This window comes from Clarias gariepinus, chromosome 18, assembly GCF_024256425.1.
Source record: "Clarias gariepinus isolate MV-2021 ecotype Netherlands chromosome 18, CGAR_prim_01v2, whole genome shotgun sequence".
Lineage (NCBI taxonomy): Eukaryota > Metazoa > Chordata > Actinopteri > Siluriformes > Clariidae > Clarias > Clarias gariepinus.
The window spans coordinates 16,699,157-16,719,048 of NC_071117.1; the positions used below are offsets into that span (position 1 = coordinate 16,699,157).

General features: G+C 36.5%; 1 protein-coding gene across 1 annotated transcript in view; it reads left to right on the forward strand.

The window, feature by feature from the left end:
* The window catches only part of sorcs3a (sortilin related VPS10 domain containing receptor 3a), a 287,711-nt gene that overhangs the window by 247,263 nt on the left and 20,556 nt on the right, over positions 1-19,892 (forward strand). The window contains exons 14-18 of the mRNA XM_053477444.1: positions 1,583-1,690; positions 2,636-2,753; positions 7,530-7,660; positions 12,118-12,231; positions 12,418-12,589. Coding sequence (XP_053333419.1) covers positions 1,583-1,690; positions 2,636-2,753; positions 7,530-7,660; positions 12,118-12,231; positions 12,418-12,589 — 643 coding nt within the window. The remainder of the gene's footprint in view (positions 1-1,582; positions 1,691-2,635; positions 2,754-7,529; positions 7,661-12,117; positions 12,232-12,417; positions 12,590-19,892) is intronic.

Sequence of the window (19,892 nt, forward strand, 5' to 3'; positions counted from 1 at the left end):
CAGTGTGCCAACTGTACCTCTGATTTAAGCCAATGCTTAAGGGAAACTATTATCCCAGCTAGGGTTCGTTCCTGCTTTTATGAAGTTTTATGTTAATGGCTTGATGCTCTTTAGGCCTGAATGTCAAAAATAAATGTACCTTTTTGGAAAGATAATATTCAAATTAATTTTTAAAAAAAAAGGAGATGAACAACAAGAAACAAGCAAAGCCAAATCTATCCACTGTATAGTCTATATGGAATTCCCTGCTTATCCCATGGAATTACCACACTCTTCAAATCAGAGATCTCTAGCTCTGCTTTGGTGCCCTTTAATCCTCCAAGTTTTTTTTTTCTCTCTCTCCCCTTAATGCCCAGAGCGATAAAATTGTTGGAGTGTGCTATCTCCAATTCTGTTTTTCTTAAGCAAGCCAAGCGAGCTAGTCATCCCTGGCCAAATGTGTTGAAAGCAATTGTCTCTTTCCTTGCTACTATGATTTTGAGTCACGTCTCAGCCAGTAAGGGATGCATGTCAACCCGCTGTCTCCCACTGAAGCTTTGCTAGTTTTGAAGTAGCAAAAGAACTTTAGTGTCGCTCTTCAGTGAGGTTGTTAAACCTTGTCACACATGCGCTACTCCACCGTTAGCACCTTTGAGGTGGAACTAAAAAGCTGTCAGAGTCAAAGTTTTCAGTGTTATTTTTCCCCCCATCAACTCTCACCCTTTCTTCTTCATCTCTTGCTGCTGCTGAAGGAGGGCCCCTGATGTTTAGATTTGTCTTTAAAGTCACATCGGCTTACTGAGACCTGTTTTGCTTAAAAAAAATAAAAAATCTATTTATGAGCTTCCATGTTATTTTTATATATATTTTTTTTTTATTTATAGAAATAGCTTTCCAAAAGTTGCATCGAATGCTTTTTATCTGATCATCAGCCACAGTTATGTCTATTACAGTATATAGTAATGGCCATCTTAAATTAAAATTTCCTTAGTTATTAGCCATTTTAATAATATTTACAGACAAGGGGGAAAAAAGCGTGTTGTTTTTGTTGGACTACCTGATGGTAAGTGTTTCTCTGTCAGAAAACAGAGCAAACAAGGTTTATATTAATTATTAACCTGTCTATTATTAATGCACATTCGTATAAATGATTAATAAAAACTCTCAAATGCAGTATCATTGCTACAGCAACAACTCATTTATAGTACCAAATCTACATACTGCAATCTAATGATGATACACAGATCTTTGAATGTGTTTTATTAAGAAGAAAATGGTATATTTATGTATGACTATCACGAAGGGTTAGGTAATGCAATGCTATAACATCAGTAACACATGAACATGGAACAACATTAAATATATCTATAAATGGTTAAATGTAAACGATGTAAATCATAAATAAATGTAATATTTAGCGAATTGCTGTGAAATTAGAGAAATAAAAGACTGATATGATTTCATTGGAAAATACACAACTTTAATACAGCAACTCTTGCTATCAGCATGCTCTATCATATTTTATTCCTTAAATATTAGAAATGTTTACTAATAAATGTTTGAATGCTTATGAAAAAAAAAACATGTTGCCTGGCTGTTTTAGGATCAGTTTTGATGAAGGGAGACAGTGGACACATCATATTTTCTCAGCCATACCTCTGTTTGTGGACGGTGTTCTGGTCGAGCCAGGCATGGAAAATCAGATCCTGACGTAAGTGTAAAAAAAAAAAAAAAAAAAAAAAAAAAAAACTTTTATTTGACACCTGTACAAACACGCACATTCTCTCAGTCTCCCGCTCACTTCTTCATATGTGCGCTCATATTGTCCCAACATGCTCTGACAATAAAGAAAGAAGTTTCCTATCCCCCATGAACAGTTGAAGGTTAATTATTCATGAGTTCATCCTTTTCACGCATGTACCAGATGGCACATGTTGTCGGTCACTAAGTACATTTAAAAGCAATCTAAGGGACATTCAAGTGAAAGCAGGACCTTTTGTGCAGGAACACAGTTATGAGAGGAAAAACAAACTTTATTTCCCTATACAGTATAATTTTTACTACACTAATGCACTTATTCCAGTGTTTCATTAGAGCTTGGATACCATAAAGATAGAAAGTTCTCTTAGTACCATGATCAGATTGTCTGCTTTCTAAAAGGCTGGCCTCCCAGGAACTCCTTTAATAGCCCAAACTTGTGAAAAATATTGGAGAGTGGTCAGGACTTTACAGCTCAGTTCTTTTACTGTGCAACTGTGCAACAGCTTTACTGTTCATGATTGATTGTGTTTACAGTTCTCACGGACAGATGTGTCTCTTCCGCAAGTTGCCGGAAAGTTATGTGTCAATTTTCGTTCCACTCCATGAATGTTCATGGGAGCGAGTGCCCTTGGCTCCGAGCCACGTCGCCTGCAATTGTCATTCATGGACATACAGACTACTTTTAAAATATTTGCACTATTCAGATACTTTCCCGCAGCTAAGAGCCTGATCACCCTACTGTGCTTGAAGTCTTCTGCAAATGAAAAAAAAAAATGGTTTGACGCCTTTATTCATGTTCTGGTTTGACTTGAATGCACCTCATAGATTTGATTTTGTTTGAACTTTTCTAACACTGTTTCTTTGAAATGAAATTACAGTATTTGTGCACCCATAGGTTTTTCGGACACTTAAGTGATCGTTCTGAGTGGCAGCTGATCAAGATCGACTACATGTCCTTGTTTACTAAGCGCTGTGCCGAAGGCGACTATCAAACGTGGCACTTGCACAATCAGGTACGAAACAGCTTGATGATACAAAATCAAGCTACTTTAAAAGAGACTCTCAATCAGGATTTGTATTGGTGCTGTATTGAGCTGTATTTGTGCTGTTCTAAAGTCTGAAAAAGTAGGAAATTTGAAGACTTTCAGTTCCTAGACCTAAACATGTATGAAAATTACAACTTTGTAAAATTGTAGAATGTGTGAGTCTCCAAGATGCTACTGAATATGTGAAAATTTGATCATATTTGGTTATCAAATAGAACTTATACAATAGGTGCTTTCTCTCCTGTCATGATGGATGGATGGATGGATGGATGGATGGATGGATGGATGGATAGATGGATAGATGGATAGATAGATAGATAGATAGATAGATAGATAGATAGAGTACTTTATTCATCCCAAAGGGAAATTGTTTCATTACAGCAGCCAGTTCATATAATATACAATATAGACGAAAGAATTAAAATGAGGGAGTAGGGGGGAGTAATTAGCACTGTTTACAATTTAAGGTGAATTAATTAAGGTGCATTAATGAGGTATATGAATATATAATATATGTATATGAAAATACTGCCTCTGTGTACATGTGCATGATAATTGCATATACAGATGGGAATTAAACTGTACATAAGGTACACCAGCAAGCATTAATAGACAAAACAAACCAGCAAGTACAGTATATAACCAGCATATACTAATTAAATAAAAAAGAGGATGCAATGAATGAAGTGATGACCATAGTGCATTGAAGATAATGTATATGAGCATATTTATTGTGCTGTCAAAAGAGGAGATCTCTATCTTGACACAAAGCAGGGTTATTGTAAGTTTTAGACTTACAGTAATCACTAAAAGGCGTGGTTCACAATCTCCATTCCAGTTTATCCTAAAAGTGCTTAGGTGCCAGTCAAGTTCTTCCACACCAAACTCATCATGTCTTTATAGTCGCACTGGGGCACAGTCATGTTGGATTAGAAATGGGCTATCCCCAAACTGTTGCCACAAAATTGGAAGCATAGCTCTGATTGCTCTTCACTGGAGTTAAGGGGACTGATTAAAACACCTGAATTAAATAATTTACAGGTTTGGCCAAATAATTTTGTCCATGTAGTGTATCTTATACAGGTCCTTCTCAAAAAATTAGCATATTGTGATAAAGTTCATTATTTTCTGTAATGTGCTGATAAACATTAGACTTTCATATATTTCAGATTCATTACACACAACTGAAGTAGTTCAAGCCTTTTAATTATTTTAATATTGATGATTTTGGCATACAGCTCATAAAAACCCAAAATTCCTATCTTAAAAAATTAGCATATTTCATCTGACCAATAAAAGAAAAGTGTTTTTAATACAAAAAAAGTCAACCTTCAAATAAATATGTTCAGTTATGCACTCAATACTTGGTCGGGAATCCTTTTGCAGAAATGACTGCTTCAATGCGGCGTGGCATGGAGGCAATCAGCCTGTGGCACTGCTGAGGTGTTATGGAGGCCCAGGATGCTTCGATAGCGGCCTTAAGCTCATCCAGAGTGTTGGGTCTTGCGTCTCTCATCTTTCTCTTTACAATATCCCACAGATTCTCTACGGGGTGCAGGTCAGGATAGTTGGCAGGCCAATTGAGCACAGTAATACCATGGTCAGTAAACCATTTACCAGTGGTTTTGGCACTGTGAGCAGGTGCCAGGTCGTGCTGAAAAATGAAATCTTCATCTCCATAAAGCTTTTCAGCAGATGGAAGCATGAAGTGCTCCAAAATCTCCTGATAGCTAGCTGCATTGACCCTGCCCTTGATAAAACACAGTGGACCAACACCAGCAGCTGACATGGCACCCCAGACCATCACTGACTGTGGGTACTTGACACTGGACTTCAGGCATTTTGGCATTTCCCTCTCCCCAGTCTTCCTCCAGACTCTGGCACCTTGATTTCCGAATGACATGCAAAATTTACTTTCATCCGAAAAAAGTACTTTGGACCACTGAGCAACAGTCCAGTGCTGCCTCTCTGTAGCCCAGGTCAAGCGCTTCTGCCGCTGTTTCTGGTTCAAAAGTGGCTTGACCTGGGGAATGCGGCACCTGTAGCCCATTTCCTGCACACGCCTGTACACGGTGGCTCTGGATGTTTCTGCTCCAGACTCAGTCCACTGCTTCCGCAGGTCCCCCAAGGTCTGGAATCGGTGCTTCTCCACAATCTTCCTCAGGGTCAGGTCACCTCATCTCGTTGTGCAGCGTTTTCTGCCGCACTTTTTCCTTCCCACAGACTTCCCACTGAGGTGCCTTGATACAGCACTCTGGGAACAGCCTATTCGTTCAGAAATTTCTTTCTGTCTTACCCTCTTGCTTGAGGGTGTCAACGATGGCCTTCTGGACAGCAGTCAGGTCGGCAGTCTTACCCATGATTGCGTTTTTGAGTAATAAACCAGGCTGGGAGTTTTTAAAGGCTCAGGAATCTTTTGTAGGTGTTTAGAGTTAATTAGTTGATTCAGATGATTAGGTTAATAGCTCGTTTAGAGAACCTTTTTATGATATGCTAATTTTTTGAGATAGGAATTTTGGGTTTTCATGAGCTGTATGCCAAAATCATCAATATTAAAATAATTAAAAGGCTTGAACTACTTCAGTTGTGTGTAATGAATCTAAAATATATGAACGTCTAATTTATTAGTACATTACAGAAAATAATGAACTTTATCACAATATGCTAATTTTTTAAAAAGGACCTGTATATGTCATAACTCCAGCCAGAGACAAGTTAAATAAAGTTATGTATTGCTTCTTCATAAACAACACCAGTGCACCAATGAGGTTATAGCAGGGGATATCAGTCAGGAATCACACCTGATTTAGCTTGTCCAATGAATCCACCATAATCTCCCATCAACTATCAAGTGTGTCTCCAATTTGGCTGTAATTAACGCCTGCAGCCACACTGGCCCTTTGTGAATAAGATCAAAGACCCTCGGGTTATAGTATCTCAGTACTGCTCAGCAAGATGGGACAATGTGGTACAAGACGTTCTAACTTTTGGGAGCATACTCTGTAGAATGCCTGTGTATATGATGTACCTCCACAGACAATGTTAACCTGGAATTCTGTCAACCATTTTAATGGCCATAACCTACAGGCAATGCAGGGAACATGTTTAACAACACGGGGCATTAAGCCTGTAATATCCTCACTTTAAAAAAGAAAAATCTTTTTCTGTTTTTAAGTTTCCCTAAGGTTATAATAACAGTCTTAAAAAAAGGACCCTAGTAGAGACCTCTACCAAACTATCAAGAAGTCACCGCCTGGTTAAAGTAACTGTATACTAGTGAGGAACTGCTTACTAGTAACAGTAGCGACACAGCATCTCTATTTATTTATTGAGAAGGCACATTTTTTTAAGCATAGCACACTTCAATCAAATGATGGAGATGTCCCATTTAGGTTAAGGTCAAGTCATTTGTAACAATAAAGGGTTAAGCCATTACATGCTTGAGTATAATCATTACTTTCTTTCATCTTAAATAGTTATTAATTTATCGCGAATCTAAGCTTTATATTTGTATATTTATATTTTATATAGTTGTATGTCACAGGACTCCAGGTTTCCAGTCTTTACTGTATAGTGCACAAGATCGTATTGCAAAGGTATAAATGTAGGAGTATTATTACATCTGCAAATGATATCATGATTATTAGCAAGTAAAGTGGAAGAGCTAAACCTTTGGTGTCATAACCTTCAATTAAAGAGATTTTTTTTAACATTTCTTGTTTTATGTTACATCGCATTTTATTTTACTTAAAGAGTCATCTGCTTCTTCAGTTAGCACCCCCACCCCCCACCCCCACGCCTTATTAATAATGCTAAAAGCTAACGCCCCTGGGTTTCTTGTACAAAACAAAATCCTTTAAAAAAAAAAAAAAAAAAAAAAAAAAGCCCTATTTCTTTCTTTTTCTTTTTTTTTATGATCCTGTCAGTTGCCAGGCCTGATTATCAAAAGCTAGTATATGACCTGTTGCAGAGTTCAGGCAAATATGCCAAGATGAACTGTTTGCTAAACAATCAGAAATGATATGACAGAATATATTAAAAGAATGTTATAATGTTGTAGCATGTGGCAGGGTTAGCTCAGTGGTTAAGGTATTGGATTAGTGATCGGCAGGTTCATACCCACTGCCACTGTTGGGCCCTTGAGCAAGGCCTTTAACCCTCAAATGCTCGGCTTTAAAATAAGATAAAAATTTAAGCCACACTGGATAAAGGTGTCTGCCAAATGCCGTGAATGTAAATGATGACATATTGGTAGTAAGAAAAGATGTCTACTACATTCAGAAACAAAGAAAGTACCCTATCATTGTTTACATTTAATGTGACTTGATTAATTGAACTTTGAAACCATCTTGGTAAAAATCCTATACATTTACAGACAAATAGTAGTTCAAAATTAAATAGTTTTAGTTAAAAGTGTTATTTGTTTGACTGATTGATTGGAGTCAGACATTTACATTGCTTTGATACTATTCTTTCACTGGCTAGATATAACACTCTCCATACTGTCTTATATACTGCATCATTTAAGCTGTCACACAGCCAAAGTTTCTTTTAGAACTCCTTTAAAAATTTATTAAATTCTTGTTTCAAGCCAGAAGTTTATACTGTATATCGATAGTAATGTTCAAGTTGAATAGCTCAAGCATTATTTCCCTTAGCTTTTCACACAAATGAGTTTAAAGCACATCCAGTAAATCTATAGTCGAGGATTATTATATATCTTTCATGTTCTGTTTTTTTCAGGGTGAGCCATGTGTAATGGGCCAAAAGCAGATCTTCATCAAACGCCGCCCGGGAAACTACTGCATGATGGAAAAGGACACCAGGGTCCTATCGGCTGAGCCTTGTATCTGTAGAGCACATGATTTTGAGTGGTGAGTAAAAACTGTATTTGTGTCACTATGTGTAGTGTTAAATCAATTTCATCAGTGTTGCTTATGATTAGATTTTTAAACTTTTTGGGACACTTCTAGTAAGTATTTTTCAATGATGCCCTTGTGCTAACAGACCTGATTCAATTTCAGAAACAATAGGGCAATGCTGTATCTTATTCATATTAATTTATAAGTTGTATCTTATTCATATTAATTTATTATAACCATTGGACCTTTTTACTCCTGCACTTTCCACCTATTCACATATACTTAGCAGCGTCTGGTTCGATTAAAATTAGTCATCTTAAAATATAAACCTTATATAAGTTCCCTTTCAAGTGCTAGATCAGATAGAATATAATAAAATATGATAAGATAATAATCATAATACCTTAGATACTAATTAATAGTAAACATTCTACACTCAAAAATAAAGTACAGTTAGACTTTATGCCTATATGCCAGTAATGCCGCATGTAACTTTACCATTGATATTATGTTGATTTAACTAAAATAAATTTTACCATTATATCTGTTTGTTCAACCTTTATATTTTACTAAAGTGGAATTGTTTTTGCTCGTAATTTAAAATATGTTTAAGTGATATCACATGAGCGGGATGGCTGTTGTGCTGAATATCTCGAGTGTGATATTGGTTCGAGACAACTGTTATACAAAAGTAGTTCATGAAGTGGATTATAATTTGTTTGTTTATTTAATGAGTTATTTTGTTCAACCATCAGATATCGCTCCGCAACTGGAAGAAATACCTAACTGCGAATAGTGGAACTAGAACTGGCAACCGACAGTGTAATTAACAAAATAGGGTGAACATTGTTTTAAATTCTTAAAAATACAATGTAGCCAAAAATGTGAGGAAAATAAAGGTTATGAATGTGACTTTTGGCAGACAGCTGATCTCTCCTTGCCATACTGACCCACTTTCAATAATTTTGGTGAAATTAATGATTGTTAGGAGACCTGAGTGATACCCAGTACTGTTATGTTTTATACATACACTCGTGGAATGTCTCTCGTCCAATCAGATTACTCAGTCGGAACTGACTTTTGTATAGTTATGATAATTTTTTTTTTAGTGTAAGAGCATATGCTTGGATTTAATTAAATGAAATTGTCTCTCATTAATATTGAACATAATTTACTCTTTCGAATCAACTGCAAATAGCATTGTAGCAAACACAGATGTACTGTAGACATGATACTGTTATTCCAATTTATTACTCTTTATAGGGTATAAACATCACTGAACCAGTTTAATTATAAAAACAAAAAAGTCAGCGCAGGAAACAAAGAACGTGTAAATTAAAGTGTAAAAAAGTGTAACACATTTTGATATACACAGAACATCACGCTCAGCGTCGCTGTTTATTCTGGACAGGAAAGAACATCTCAGCGTGCTGTGCGTTTGTTTGATGTGAGCTGGCAACATCTGTGACAAAGTGTGAAGACGAGCTCTGAACAGATTTAATTTCTATGCAAATTTCATGCTGTTGTGATACATTTTTTTTTATCTTGAAAAGACAGACATTTCTAATGTTAATGTTAATTTCATCTATACAAGGTGAAATCACAGAGGTTTAATGTGGATCCATTAATTTTTCTCATGGTGTACGTTTGGTTAGATTGAGAGGACTCATCACTACAATGCCTGTCGTTTTATGATTTAAATGTACGACGAGGAAGTAAACCAAAGTTGTGGGCATTTCCAATTATAATGGAGCAAACTTTTAATTAACTTTCAAGTAGATAAAAGGCAATCAGTGAAACATTAAGGGCCGTAATTATTGCTACCGGATACAACACAGCTGGGACTTCCTGTTTAACAGAAAAGATATAATGAGCCTATGGCTGATATTCTTCAAGTCTAATAAATATGCATTTTGCTCAGATTTGTTTTGAATAAGAATTACAATGAATCACACAAGATTTCTTTTTCTTTGTCATTATCAGCTGAATGCTAATTGTTAAACAGTTTTTATTAGTACAGATATTAGCACTGGGACAAAAACAGAACCTGTAAAAGAAATGAACAACTGACAGCTATACAAAACAGGTGTGTTTAGAAAAGAAAAAAAAAGTTTTGGCGCTAAAACGTCTCACCTACTATAAGTGAAAAAATGAATTTTCAGATATGATCTTAGAAAACCATTTTTTATAATACTTAATACTTCTTATCTCCCAGTTCATGCTTATTTTTTTGGGTAAATAGGCATAAACATTTATATTTCTATCAGATATGAAGAAACATTTGCTATTTTTTTATGTAGTGTCTGTAACTTTATTTTAATTCAAATCTTTCAATGATCTTAATTGGCATTCAGATGAAATTAAGATTTCAGGAACAGTCATAAACCTGTAAAGTGTATTATTCTAAAATGTGTTTTATTCTATTGCAAAATTAAGATATTGCAACATGAATTTGACATGGTTACAGACACTACAAATCTTTGACCAAAAAACTAATAAAATTTTTTTTTTTTTTACAGGTTAGAAGCATACACCAATTTTAGTATTAATACTTATAAAGAAATATAAATAATTTTCATTTTAAATTACTATCTTGAAATTTTTAAGGAAGCAAGATTGGTCACTTCCATGTTGCATAAACTTCAAAAGTAGCTTCTTTGGGACACATATTTTGTGTATTATATGTATAACATATAAAATAAAAAATCTGGACCAATACTGTGTTTTGACCAATTGTGTACCAGATTTCAGTGTTATTTCTTTGATTGTTATAAAGCTGATTTGTGTTTATGTTGTGTACCTCACTGTTGAGTTATTTCTGGGTAGTGTGTAACACTATCATTTCTAGGCTGTTTATGTTGTAGCGTTTAGTTATTTTAGGGTTGTGTGTGTGTTGAGTTATTTTTAAGTGTACTTGTTACAGATTTTATTTAATCACAGGATTTTATTTAAAACACTTGATGTAGGGTTGTGTGGGAATATGGCAATATTATACCCCGGCGTATTTAACAATAGCAATAGTTAATTTTTTTAACTACGGTCATGAAAAAAAAAAAAAATATATATATATATATATATATGCTATGACATGTGAGTGTTTATTAAAATGAAAATTTTGGAAAAATCCCAAAATTTAGAAATCATGTTTTTCAGACCTTGGAAAATCACGGAAGATTGAATGTTTTAAAAATGATTCAAACTGTATTTTAAAGACCATTTTGTGATACAATAATAATGAAGGATTTTATCATTTATCAAGTTTACATATTTCTGCATTGTGTTTTGTTCATTTTGGCTTTTGTGTTACTCTCTTGAATTACTATGGCATTGTAGCCAGATGTTTCAGGCCTTTGTGTAGAGTAAAGGTTTGTATAGGAGTGCTTAGTTAGATGAGGAGTGCTGTCTCTGTGTTGTGTTTTGCAGTATTTTGATATTTCTGCATTGTGTGCTATTATGTACTGGTATGTCTGGCTCGTGAGTGTTCTAGTGTTGAAGTATCTGATTTATGTGCTGCAGTCTTGTGGTATCTCTCTTGTGTTGCAGTGTAATCTTTGCATTGCCTATTGAATGTGTAAAGTGTATTTTGCAGTGTTACTCAGATTTGTTTTATGTTGTTTGGTGTTATCTTTAGGTAATGTGTTGTGTCCCGTTGTTTCTGGATTTTGGAAGGAATAGTAATGTCTGGGTTATGTTTGGAAGTGTGTAGTTATTTCTGAAATGCACCACAGTAGGTGTTTGTACTGTACAGTATATGTGTACCCTGGCACCCTGTCAAGGGTGTACCTGGCCTCATGCCCCTAGATAAGAGTGAGTAAGAGTGAGTGAGAGCATGGTGACAGTGGTTCGCACTGTACAGTAGCCTCGCACTTTCAGTGTAGAGATTCGATTCCTGCCTCGGGTCTGTGTGCATGGAATTTGCATGTTCTTCCCGTGCTTGGTGGGTTTCTGCTGGGTACCCCAGTTTTCTGCCACAGTCTGAAGACGTACGGATTAGGCTAACTGGCATTCCCAAATTGCCCATACAGTAGTACAAGTGTGTGTGCTTATGCACTGCGATAGATTGGGACCACGTCCAGGGTATACCCTGTCTCATGTGGGAGTCCCCTGGGATTGACTTCAGGCCCTTTGCAATTCTGTACTGGATAAGCAGTATAGAGCGTGGGTAAGTGAGTGAGTTTTTTAAAAGATGAGTTGCAGCATATTGATGGTTCCTGGATTTTGCTTTATGGTATTTATTTGGTTATTTTCCTTCTATACATATATAGAGGTATTTGATTATTTCTGTTGAGATGTTTAATTAGTAGTGCATTATGTATGACAGATTTTACGCTTCTATATTTCTGCAGTGTGTGTTGTGCTGTTTAGTTATTTCCAGATTGTGTTTGTATTGCATGTTCAATTGTTTAGCATTTTGTATTGCATTACAATTCTGTCCATCTGTGTTGATTTTGTGTGTGTGTGTGTTGCAGTGATTACGGCTATGAGCGGAGAGGAGACGGTAACTGCCTGCCTGCATTCTGGTTTAATCCTTCCACTGTATCACGGAGCTGCAGTCACGGGCTGAACTATTTTAATAGCACAGGGTAAGTCTGTCTGTGTTTGTCTCCCTCTCTCTTAAAATAAAAAAAAAAACACCAGTACGAACATAATGATGTTACAGTCAGATGTCTTCATTATGCCATACCATTATACTTTTATTTTAGCACACAACTACTGTAATAGAGGCATTAATATTGTAATGCTAATAATGGCACTATGTCCTCTGTCAGTTATCGCAAAGTAGCAGCAAACAACTGCACCAAAGGGGTAAAGGAGATGTACACAGCCAGAAAACAGCAGTGTCCTAATCGCCCACCTCGAGGACTGCACCTGGCAACCCGTGACAACACCCTCAAAACAAACATGGGCTCCAACGTCACCTTCATTGTACAACTGGAAGAGGTATGTTGGATATATTTCATTGTATCAAAAGATCAGAATCCCATGATCCTAACCCCTATAAAGACCTTTAGGAATGCTGACTACACACCAGGCATTTATGAATGGACAGAAATCCACACAGCCACACTCCATCTAGTAGAAACAAATAGTGGTAAAACAGCAAATAATGCCCTTGATTTTAAAATGGGCATATGTAGGTGTGATGATCAGGGGTCCACATACTTTTGCTTATGTTCACTCATCAAACTATTTGATAAGGTGTTCTGTAAATTACGGTGAGGTTATGCATTAAAGACAACTCATATTAGGATAGAACTGTTTAAGCATAGGGTAAAGGAGACCAGTTCCACCGTTATACCATTAAACACATATTATCAATTGTATACCAGTTAACACGTTGAGGTTGTATTTGCCTAAAACTAAGACCCACAATGATCAGATGATTTTAAATATAAAAACACATAATTAAAAAGGGGAGGGGGGTGCTAACTTTTAAACATTACTGTATGTGCATCTTTACTGTTATGCATTACGTGTTAATATTTTTGTTATTTTGAGGTTTTATTAGGTTTTTACTGGGCGTGCCAATGTGACAAAGTGTACCTTAAAGTAAAACTCGTCCCAGTGACACTGTATAAACTACATTACTGTTCAAATCAGATTGAGGAATTTCTTTAAAATGTCTCACAAGATGCATTAGACACAGAGCCAGAGTAGACACAACTTGCTACAGTGCACATACACACACCATGCAAACTCAGGTGGCAGGTAAGTGTGCCTCTCAGTGGGTCTGGCAGTGGCATAGTTGCTACATTACAGCTGTGATGAGATGAGGAAATGAGGGCGCATTCCCATCATTAAGAAAAATGGAGGTAGGGATGGATGAGAGTCAGAGAGATGCACAGAAGAAAGAGCTAGGGATCGTTTTTGTCAGGGCAAAATCCTCACACCAAATTCGACTTTAATTTATATTAATGAAGTATGGTGGAATGTGGAACAACTCTAAATATTTAATGTTCACGAGGTGAAGCATATGGCAAATGAAAAAGCCCAGGAATAATTTGAATAAATCTGGAAATCCATATTTAGAGTATTGTTTTCAAAGAGGACCCTCCAGAACAACAGGACCTTGCTGAGATATGAAAATATTTATATATTAAAGCATAAATTTTTAAAATGTTTTGTTAGCAAAGCGAATGGGTGTGGAACAGCGTCATTTAATAGCAGGTCATGAAGTTCAGGATGAATTGAACTTTCAGCCAAGCCATAACACGGGTGGTGAAATATACTGTAGTCCAAATGCCAAGCTATCTTTCTGCATCTTTGTATCTTTCCACTACACACACACACACGCACACACACACATACACACACGGCAATGCTGTGACATTTAGCCATAGGTTTGATGGTTTGACTCAATTTTCATTTCTTTCAGTGTAAACAAAAGCATGTATAGAAACACACATCCCAAATGAAACAGTAACATTTACACTGACCTCCGAGAGCATTAAAATACACACTGCCTGGACCTCCTTTAGCTTTACTTACATTGCACATTATGGTTGCCTATTCATGTCTGAAACAGATTCTTCGGGTTTCCAGAACTGATCTTACTTTAGTTCGAATTCTGGATCATGTCTGAGCCACCAGGGAGAAAAAAAGTTCATAACCTGGTAATTTAGTACATGCAGGGCATCAGCTGACTTAATTGTATTGCTACATAATGTTGCCGAGTCTGGACGTGACCAACTGAAGCAACCCCAGATCATAACGCACATGTGTTTCTATGGACACTATGCATGATGTGTGCATTGCATCATAAGTTTTTCTTCTTACCCTGAGCCAGCCGTTGGGTCAAACTGGACCCATCAGACCAAATGACTTTTTTTCCATTGCTTCAAAGTGGAATCTTCATGCTAGTAAAATGTATCTTATTTTTCTTGTTAAACATGGGTGTGATTTCTACTGTTGATTTTTATGGTGCAACAGTGTTTAAGTGATCTTTGATCACTGTGAGTTCCTCCAATTACAAAATTAACATGACAATCCAGTTTGACATTGGATGATCCACTGCCTTATGTGAAATGAGCTCCAGATCCAGGATAAAGCAGGTACTAAGCATTATTATTATTTTTTTTAAGTTACACTTATGAGGGGCGATCTCCAAATAAGTTCCAATGCAGATGTGCCAAAACATGCAGTTCCTTGAAATAACACTAGGCTCCAAAAAGGAGTCAATCCCCATATACAGTACCCCCATATTAAAATGTCAAACTTATCAACAGAAATAAACATGTTTTCCAGCAAAAACTGTTTTGATCCCCATATCTAGAGTTCATAATTTCCCATTCATGACGACTGTATGGGCGCCATAAAATGATAAATAATTACAGGTATTGCAAATTTGGTCGCAATACAGGTGTTAAACCACTAACTGTCTACTATGCATAGGTAAGTAGACAAGTAAAGTAGGTGTTTTTATTTGTTTTAAATTATGGTAACTGAGAGAAATAGCTGTGTTTTTGTTCTGCCCATTTGCCAATTCATGGATTAATTGAGGATTAGGTGGAATAAGCTTCAGGCAAGATGGCAATGACCAGCGCTCCCACAGTTGAGCTTCAAAACCACCCTTTAGAAAACATGATGACGTCATGAAGGATTTGTTCAGTTCTTATACACTCTGTGTGAAAGCCAACACACTAAGATCCTGATTTAATTGAATCCCAGACAAAAAGCAATAATTATTAAGCAATGCAGGAAAATAAACCCTGAAGTGCTTCTTCTCTATGCACTGTACTTATCATACTCCATTACTGTAAAGACTTCTTCATGCCTAATTGCGTGTCATTACAACAATGTGAACACAAATCAAGAGAGTGTATTATGTCTATGAGGTCAATTTTAACTGCTATTGGCTTTAAAGTTCCTAAACAAAGACAGATTTCTAATATAGTATGTATAGTAATAACCTTCAAAAGTTAAAAAGCCTCTTAGTCATAGTAATTTATTCACCATTTCCAAGACTTCCATGCAGGTACAGTACTGTAGATGACTCTGAGAGAGCTAAATTAATATTTTTACAGATGTCACCCTGTTTCATCCTTATTCACCTACGTAGGCAAACATCTGAAAACGACATGACCTGGTCTTTTGCTAATATGAAAAATTTGCAATGTTCCAGCAACCTGTGAAAGTGCTTCACATTATACCCATCTATCTACCAAAAAATTAATATCCTTACAGGAGGGACAGAAAAGGATATTAAGGAAGGATAGGCAAAGATTTTTTTTTTTTTTCATACACACACACACACACACTTGGAAAAGGTGGCAGCTGCAATCTCTAACACCTCCTCGTGCGTGGCATGATACTCACGCAGGGTGCCAGATGTAACACCCAAAAGGAGTGTGAGTAAAATAAGCACGGGCTTGCAGAGATAGTAGCAGGCGATGATCCTTCTCAGGCACACACACACACACACACACACACGGGCTGCACTAGCAGAACTTCACCATGTGTTTGATTCATTGGTATGCGTGGGCGCTCAACTCAGTCAGCAAGTGTATATTGTTCACTTTTGTGCTTTCACCTTGAATGTGTGTGTACAATGGGTAAGATTCACACCTGCAGACACTCGATGTGTTGATTGTCCTCTGTCACACAGGTGCTTGGTGTCATATCATGCCAAGGACAGAACCAGGGTAGTAACTTGTACTTAATACACTTGATTCTTCTAGTGCTGCTGGTCGACTGAGTTTCCTGTCTGGTATTATTTTCTAGATGAACAACAATTTCTTAAATGACTGACTACAAAATTAATGTTTCTCTAATTAGGCCTGCTCGTTCAAATAGGCAGAGTTTAGATTGATTGGGATTTAACTACTGTAGAAGATTATTTAAGCCCACAGTCTTTGTGTTTACCTTAATTTCTCTTACTTGACACAGTACATCGTCGTCCAACCCCTTTATCCTGTTGTATACAGGGGGTCATGGAGGGCTTGGAGTCTATCTCTGGAGATTTAGGGCACGAGGTCGGGGAACACTCTGCATGGGGTGCCAATCTATCAAAGGGTGCACACAAACACACACACTCAAACGAACATTCATATACTATGTCCAATTTGTGAACGCCAGTTGGGCTAATGTGCATGTCCTTGGACTTCTGGAGGAAACCGGAGAACCCAGAGGAAACCCACCAAGAACGGGGGTGGGGGGATTAACACGACGCACCCATATAGTGTTCAGAAGATACCATATGCATGTAAACCTTAGGGGCAGTGTAGGCAGCAGACATGGAAAAATGGCGGAAATCTTAGAGATGTTGTTGTGTAACAAGGTCCGCAATGACCCCCACCTGTAGGATTTATCTTTCCTGCTGCACATCAACAAATGTGCATGTCAATACAGTTGGCTGGATCATAAGTACTATTTTAAATGTCAACATGGAAATTAAGGTCCATGCTCTAAGTGTCGCCATGTTTGTTCATTCCAACCTTTCTAAAAAAAAAAAACAGTATGATGATAATAACTCCAGGTTCATATACGTTTTGATCAACAGGATATTGATAAACATTTCATTGGACCTCCTTTTACAGATATTCATGTTGCTTTCTCTCTTGTTCAGACATTTGTTTTTTAAATGTTGTAAAAGATTTACTTTCAATTTGGTCTAATAACATTGAGCTGGATAACCCCTTAACCAGACTAAATAATGCTCTAGTAATCTGAGTCACATATATATTTCTTACCTTTAAAAACAATTACAGTACTGTAAATTCTACAGTAAATTCCATTTACAATTGTTCGCATAAGCAGTATAAGACCACTGTGAACTGATACATGTGGATTTAATTATCTACCCATAAACGGGCATTTTATAATAAATTAAAATAGCTTCATGGCATAATTTTGACAAATTGAGCGAGTTGAAAGAAAATTACTTCCTATAATTATTGAAATCATTAGAAAAATTACTAATTCTACAGAACAATTAAACGATCTATCATGAGAACACACAGCAGGTGACTGAACTGATACATGTGGGCCCCGGGAATTTAAATGTCATTTTATTTTTTTTAGAAAGAAAAGTGAAATGTTAATACTTTGTTTTTTTGGGACTTTCTTTATGGAATTAAGCATTTACTGTATACTGTACTTATTAAAAATGTAACCCTCTATTACCCACATGCACACACTTGTGCTTACACACAAACATACACAAACACACATGGATGCATTTTTCGTTAACATTAGGGGATTTAATACTGATGATTGCCTGAGTGTTGTGCACGCACACCAAACTACTCCCTAGAGTCCCACCTGCAGATGGCTGCATCAGGATTCGAATTTGCGATCTCAGGATGTTAGGGCCTCTTATGATGTGCCACGTGGGAGCTTGTGCGTGATCGCCACAGAGGCGGTTATATCAGAGAATAATCAACCTATCACTGGTCATGGCGGGTTAAGCTGAAAACTGTCTAATTCTGGTGACTGGACGATCGATCGTTGCATCCCTAGTAAATACCCATTTGTTATATAAGATTTAATCACTGCTGTGTTTTGGCTTTTAAAACTCCCAGCTTGATTTTTATTGACATACCAAAAGTATACGAATTTACTAACAATTAAGGGACTGTGTCGTTTAATAGATAGGTAAAGACTTTTTTGTTTTAATGTTGCACTTCTCATTCTTTACCTCAGGTCCAACTGGAACTATGTACATAATGGCCAAAACTATTTGGACACTAAAAGTCTTCACTGGGGGAAAGGTTGAGGCTTTGTAAAGAACACTTGAGTTCTTCCACATCAGCCTTGTCCAACCGGGTCTTTATAAAGCTCTGATTCTAAATAGATACATTATCATCCTGGAACAAGATTTGGCTCAAATAAAGGCAAATTATAATAATGAAGTTTACCAAAATTGTCCTACACTATTGTGGCAACAGATAAGGAACGCTCTTACATGGCTGTGATCGTCAAATGTGTGTACTACACTATATCAGATCCTCCACATGTCTCAGTGAACCTGTCCCACTGAAAGTTTTTATTTATTTCCATTTTATATCATTGTTGACTGCAATCGTAGATTTACATCTAACTATCGCATTATAGTTACCGGGATTATCAGTCCATTATATTAATCATTTGCTCCTTATTGTGTGCTAAAACATTGTATTGCATTAAAATACAATGAATCCACATTTTCTTTACAATCGCACAAACACCTTTGCTTTTTTTTTTCTTAGTAGTGCACCTACCTTTCCAATTACAACCACAGTCTCTGCCTGCAAAAGCCCATAAAAATAAATGATTCACATATTTTTGGAGGAGTAGTGTGTCATATTTAGTAATATGGGACTTATGTCTTTCTAGATGTAGTCCTCCTTTGTTTTTATATTTACCCTGACTGTTCTGAAAAGGCTTTCCAATATGTTTTGAAGTGTGTCTATGCAGATTTAGTGTCCTTTAGTGTCCTTACTGTCTGATGACAGTGACATCGTCCTCATACTTTTGACCAGATAGATTATACATTATTAATCCCAAAGGGATATATATATAGTGCATGTAAGAATATGTGAAATATGTACTTGATTTATTTAAACATATTAATATGGCATAATGATCATGGCAATTTTACTATTCATGCTCTCCTAAGATCACGCTAAGCTAGAAAGCTTAAAATGTGGACACATTTTGAGGACACTGAAGCGCTTCAACTCTTCATTTGTTCCTGTCTTCTTAAATACCACAGGCATTCATTGTGATGTTATTAGAGATACCAAACATACATTAGAGATACCCAAAGGACTGCTGCTGTTGCTGTCTTACTGGAGAAATAAATGTGCACAGTGCTGCCTGAAAATGTTAAAGATACTCTTTTTCAAAAAAGAAATGAGTCTTAACACTAACTGTAAGTCGTCCCTTTCTGTGCATATGACTAATCCAAATTACTTCATTCAAAGAAGGCCACAAAAGGCAGGCGGAGCTCTTTAAATGTACACTTAAATAAGTATATAATTGTATAAATCCAGAAAAAGCACATGATACAAATGTTATGAATTAAGTTGAATTTCAATGAGTGAAATACGTATTTGACCCTCTACCAACCAGCAATAATTCTACCTCTCACAGACTTATGTGCTCTTATGTCCTCAATTTAAGAAGGTGCTCCTAACAACAATGTGGTATGTGTATAAAAGCCACCTGTCCACTAAATCTTCCATTCAAACCTCACCACCATCAGCAAGACCAAAGAGCTGTCAAAACAAGTCAGGAACAAGATTTTAGACCTGCACAAGGCTGG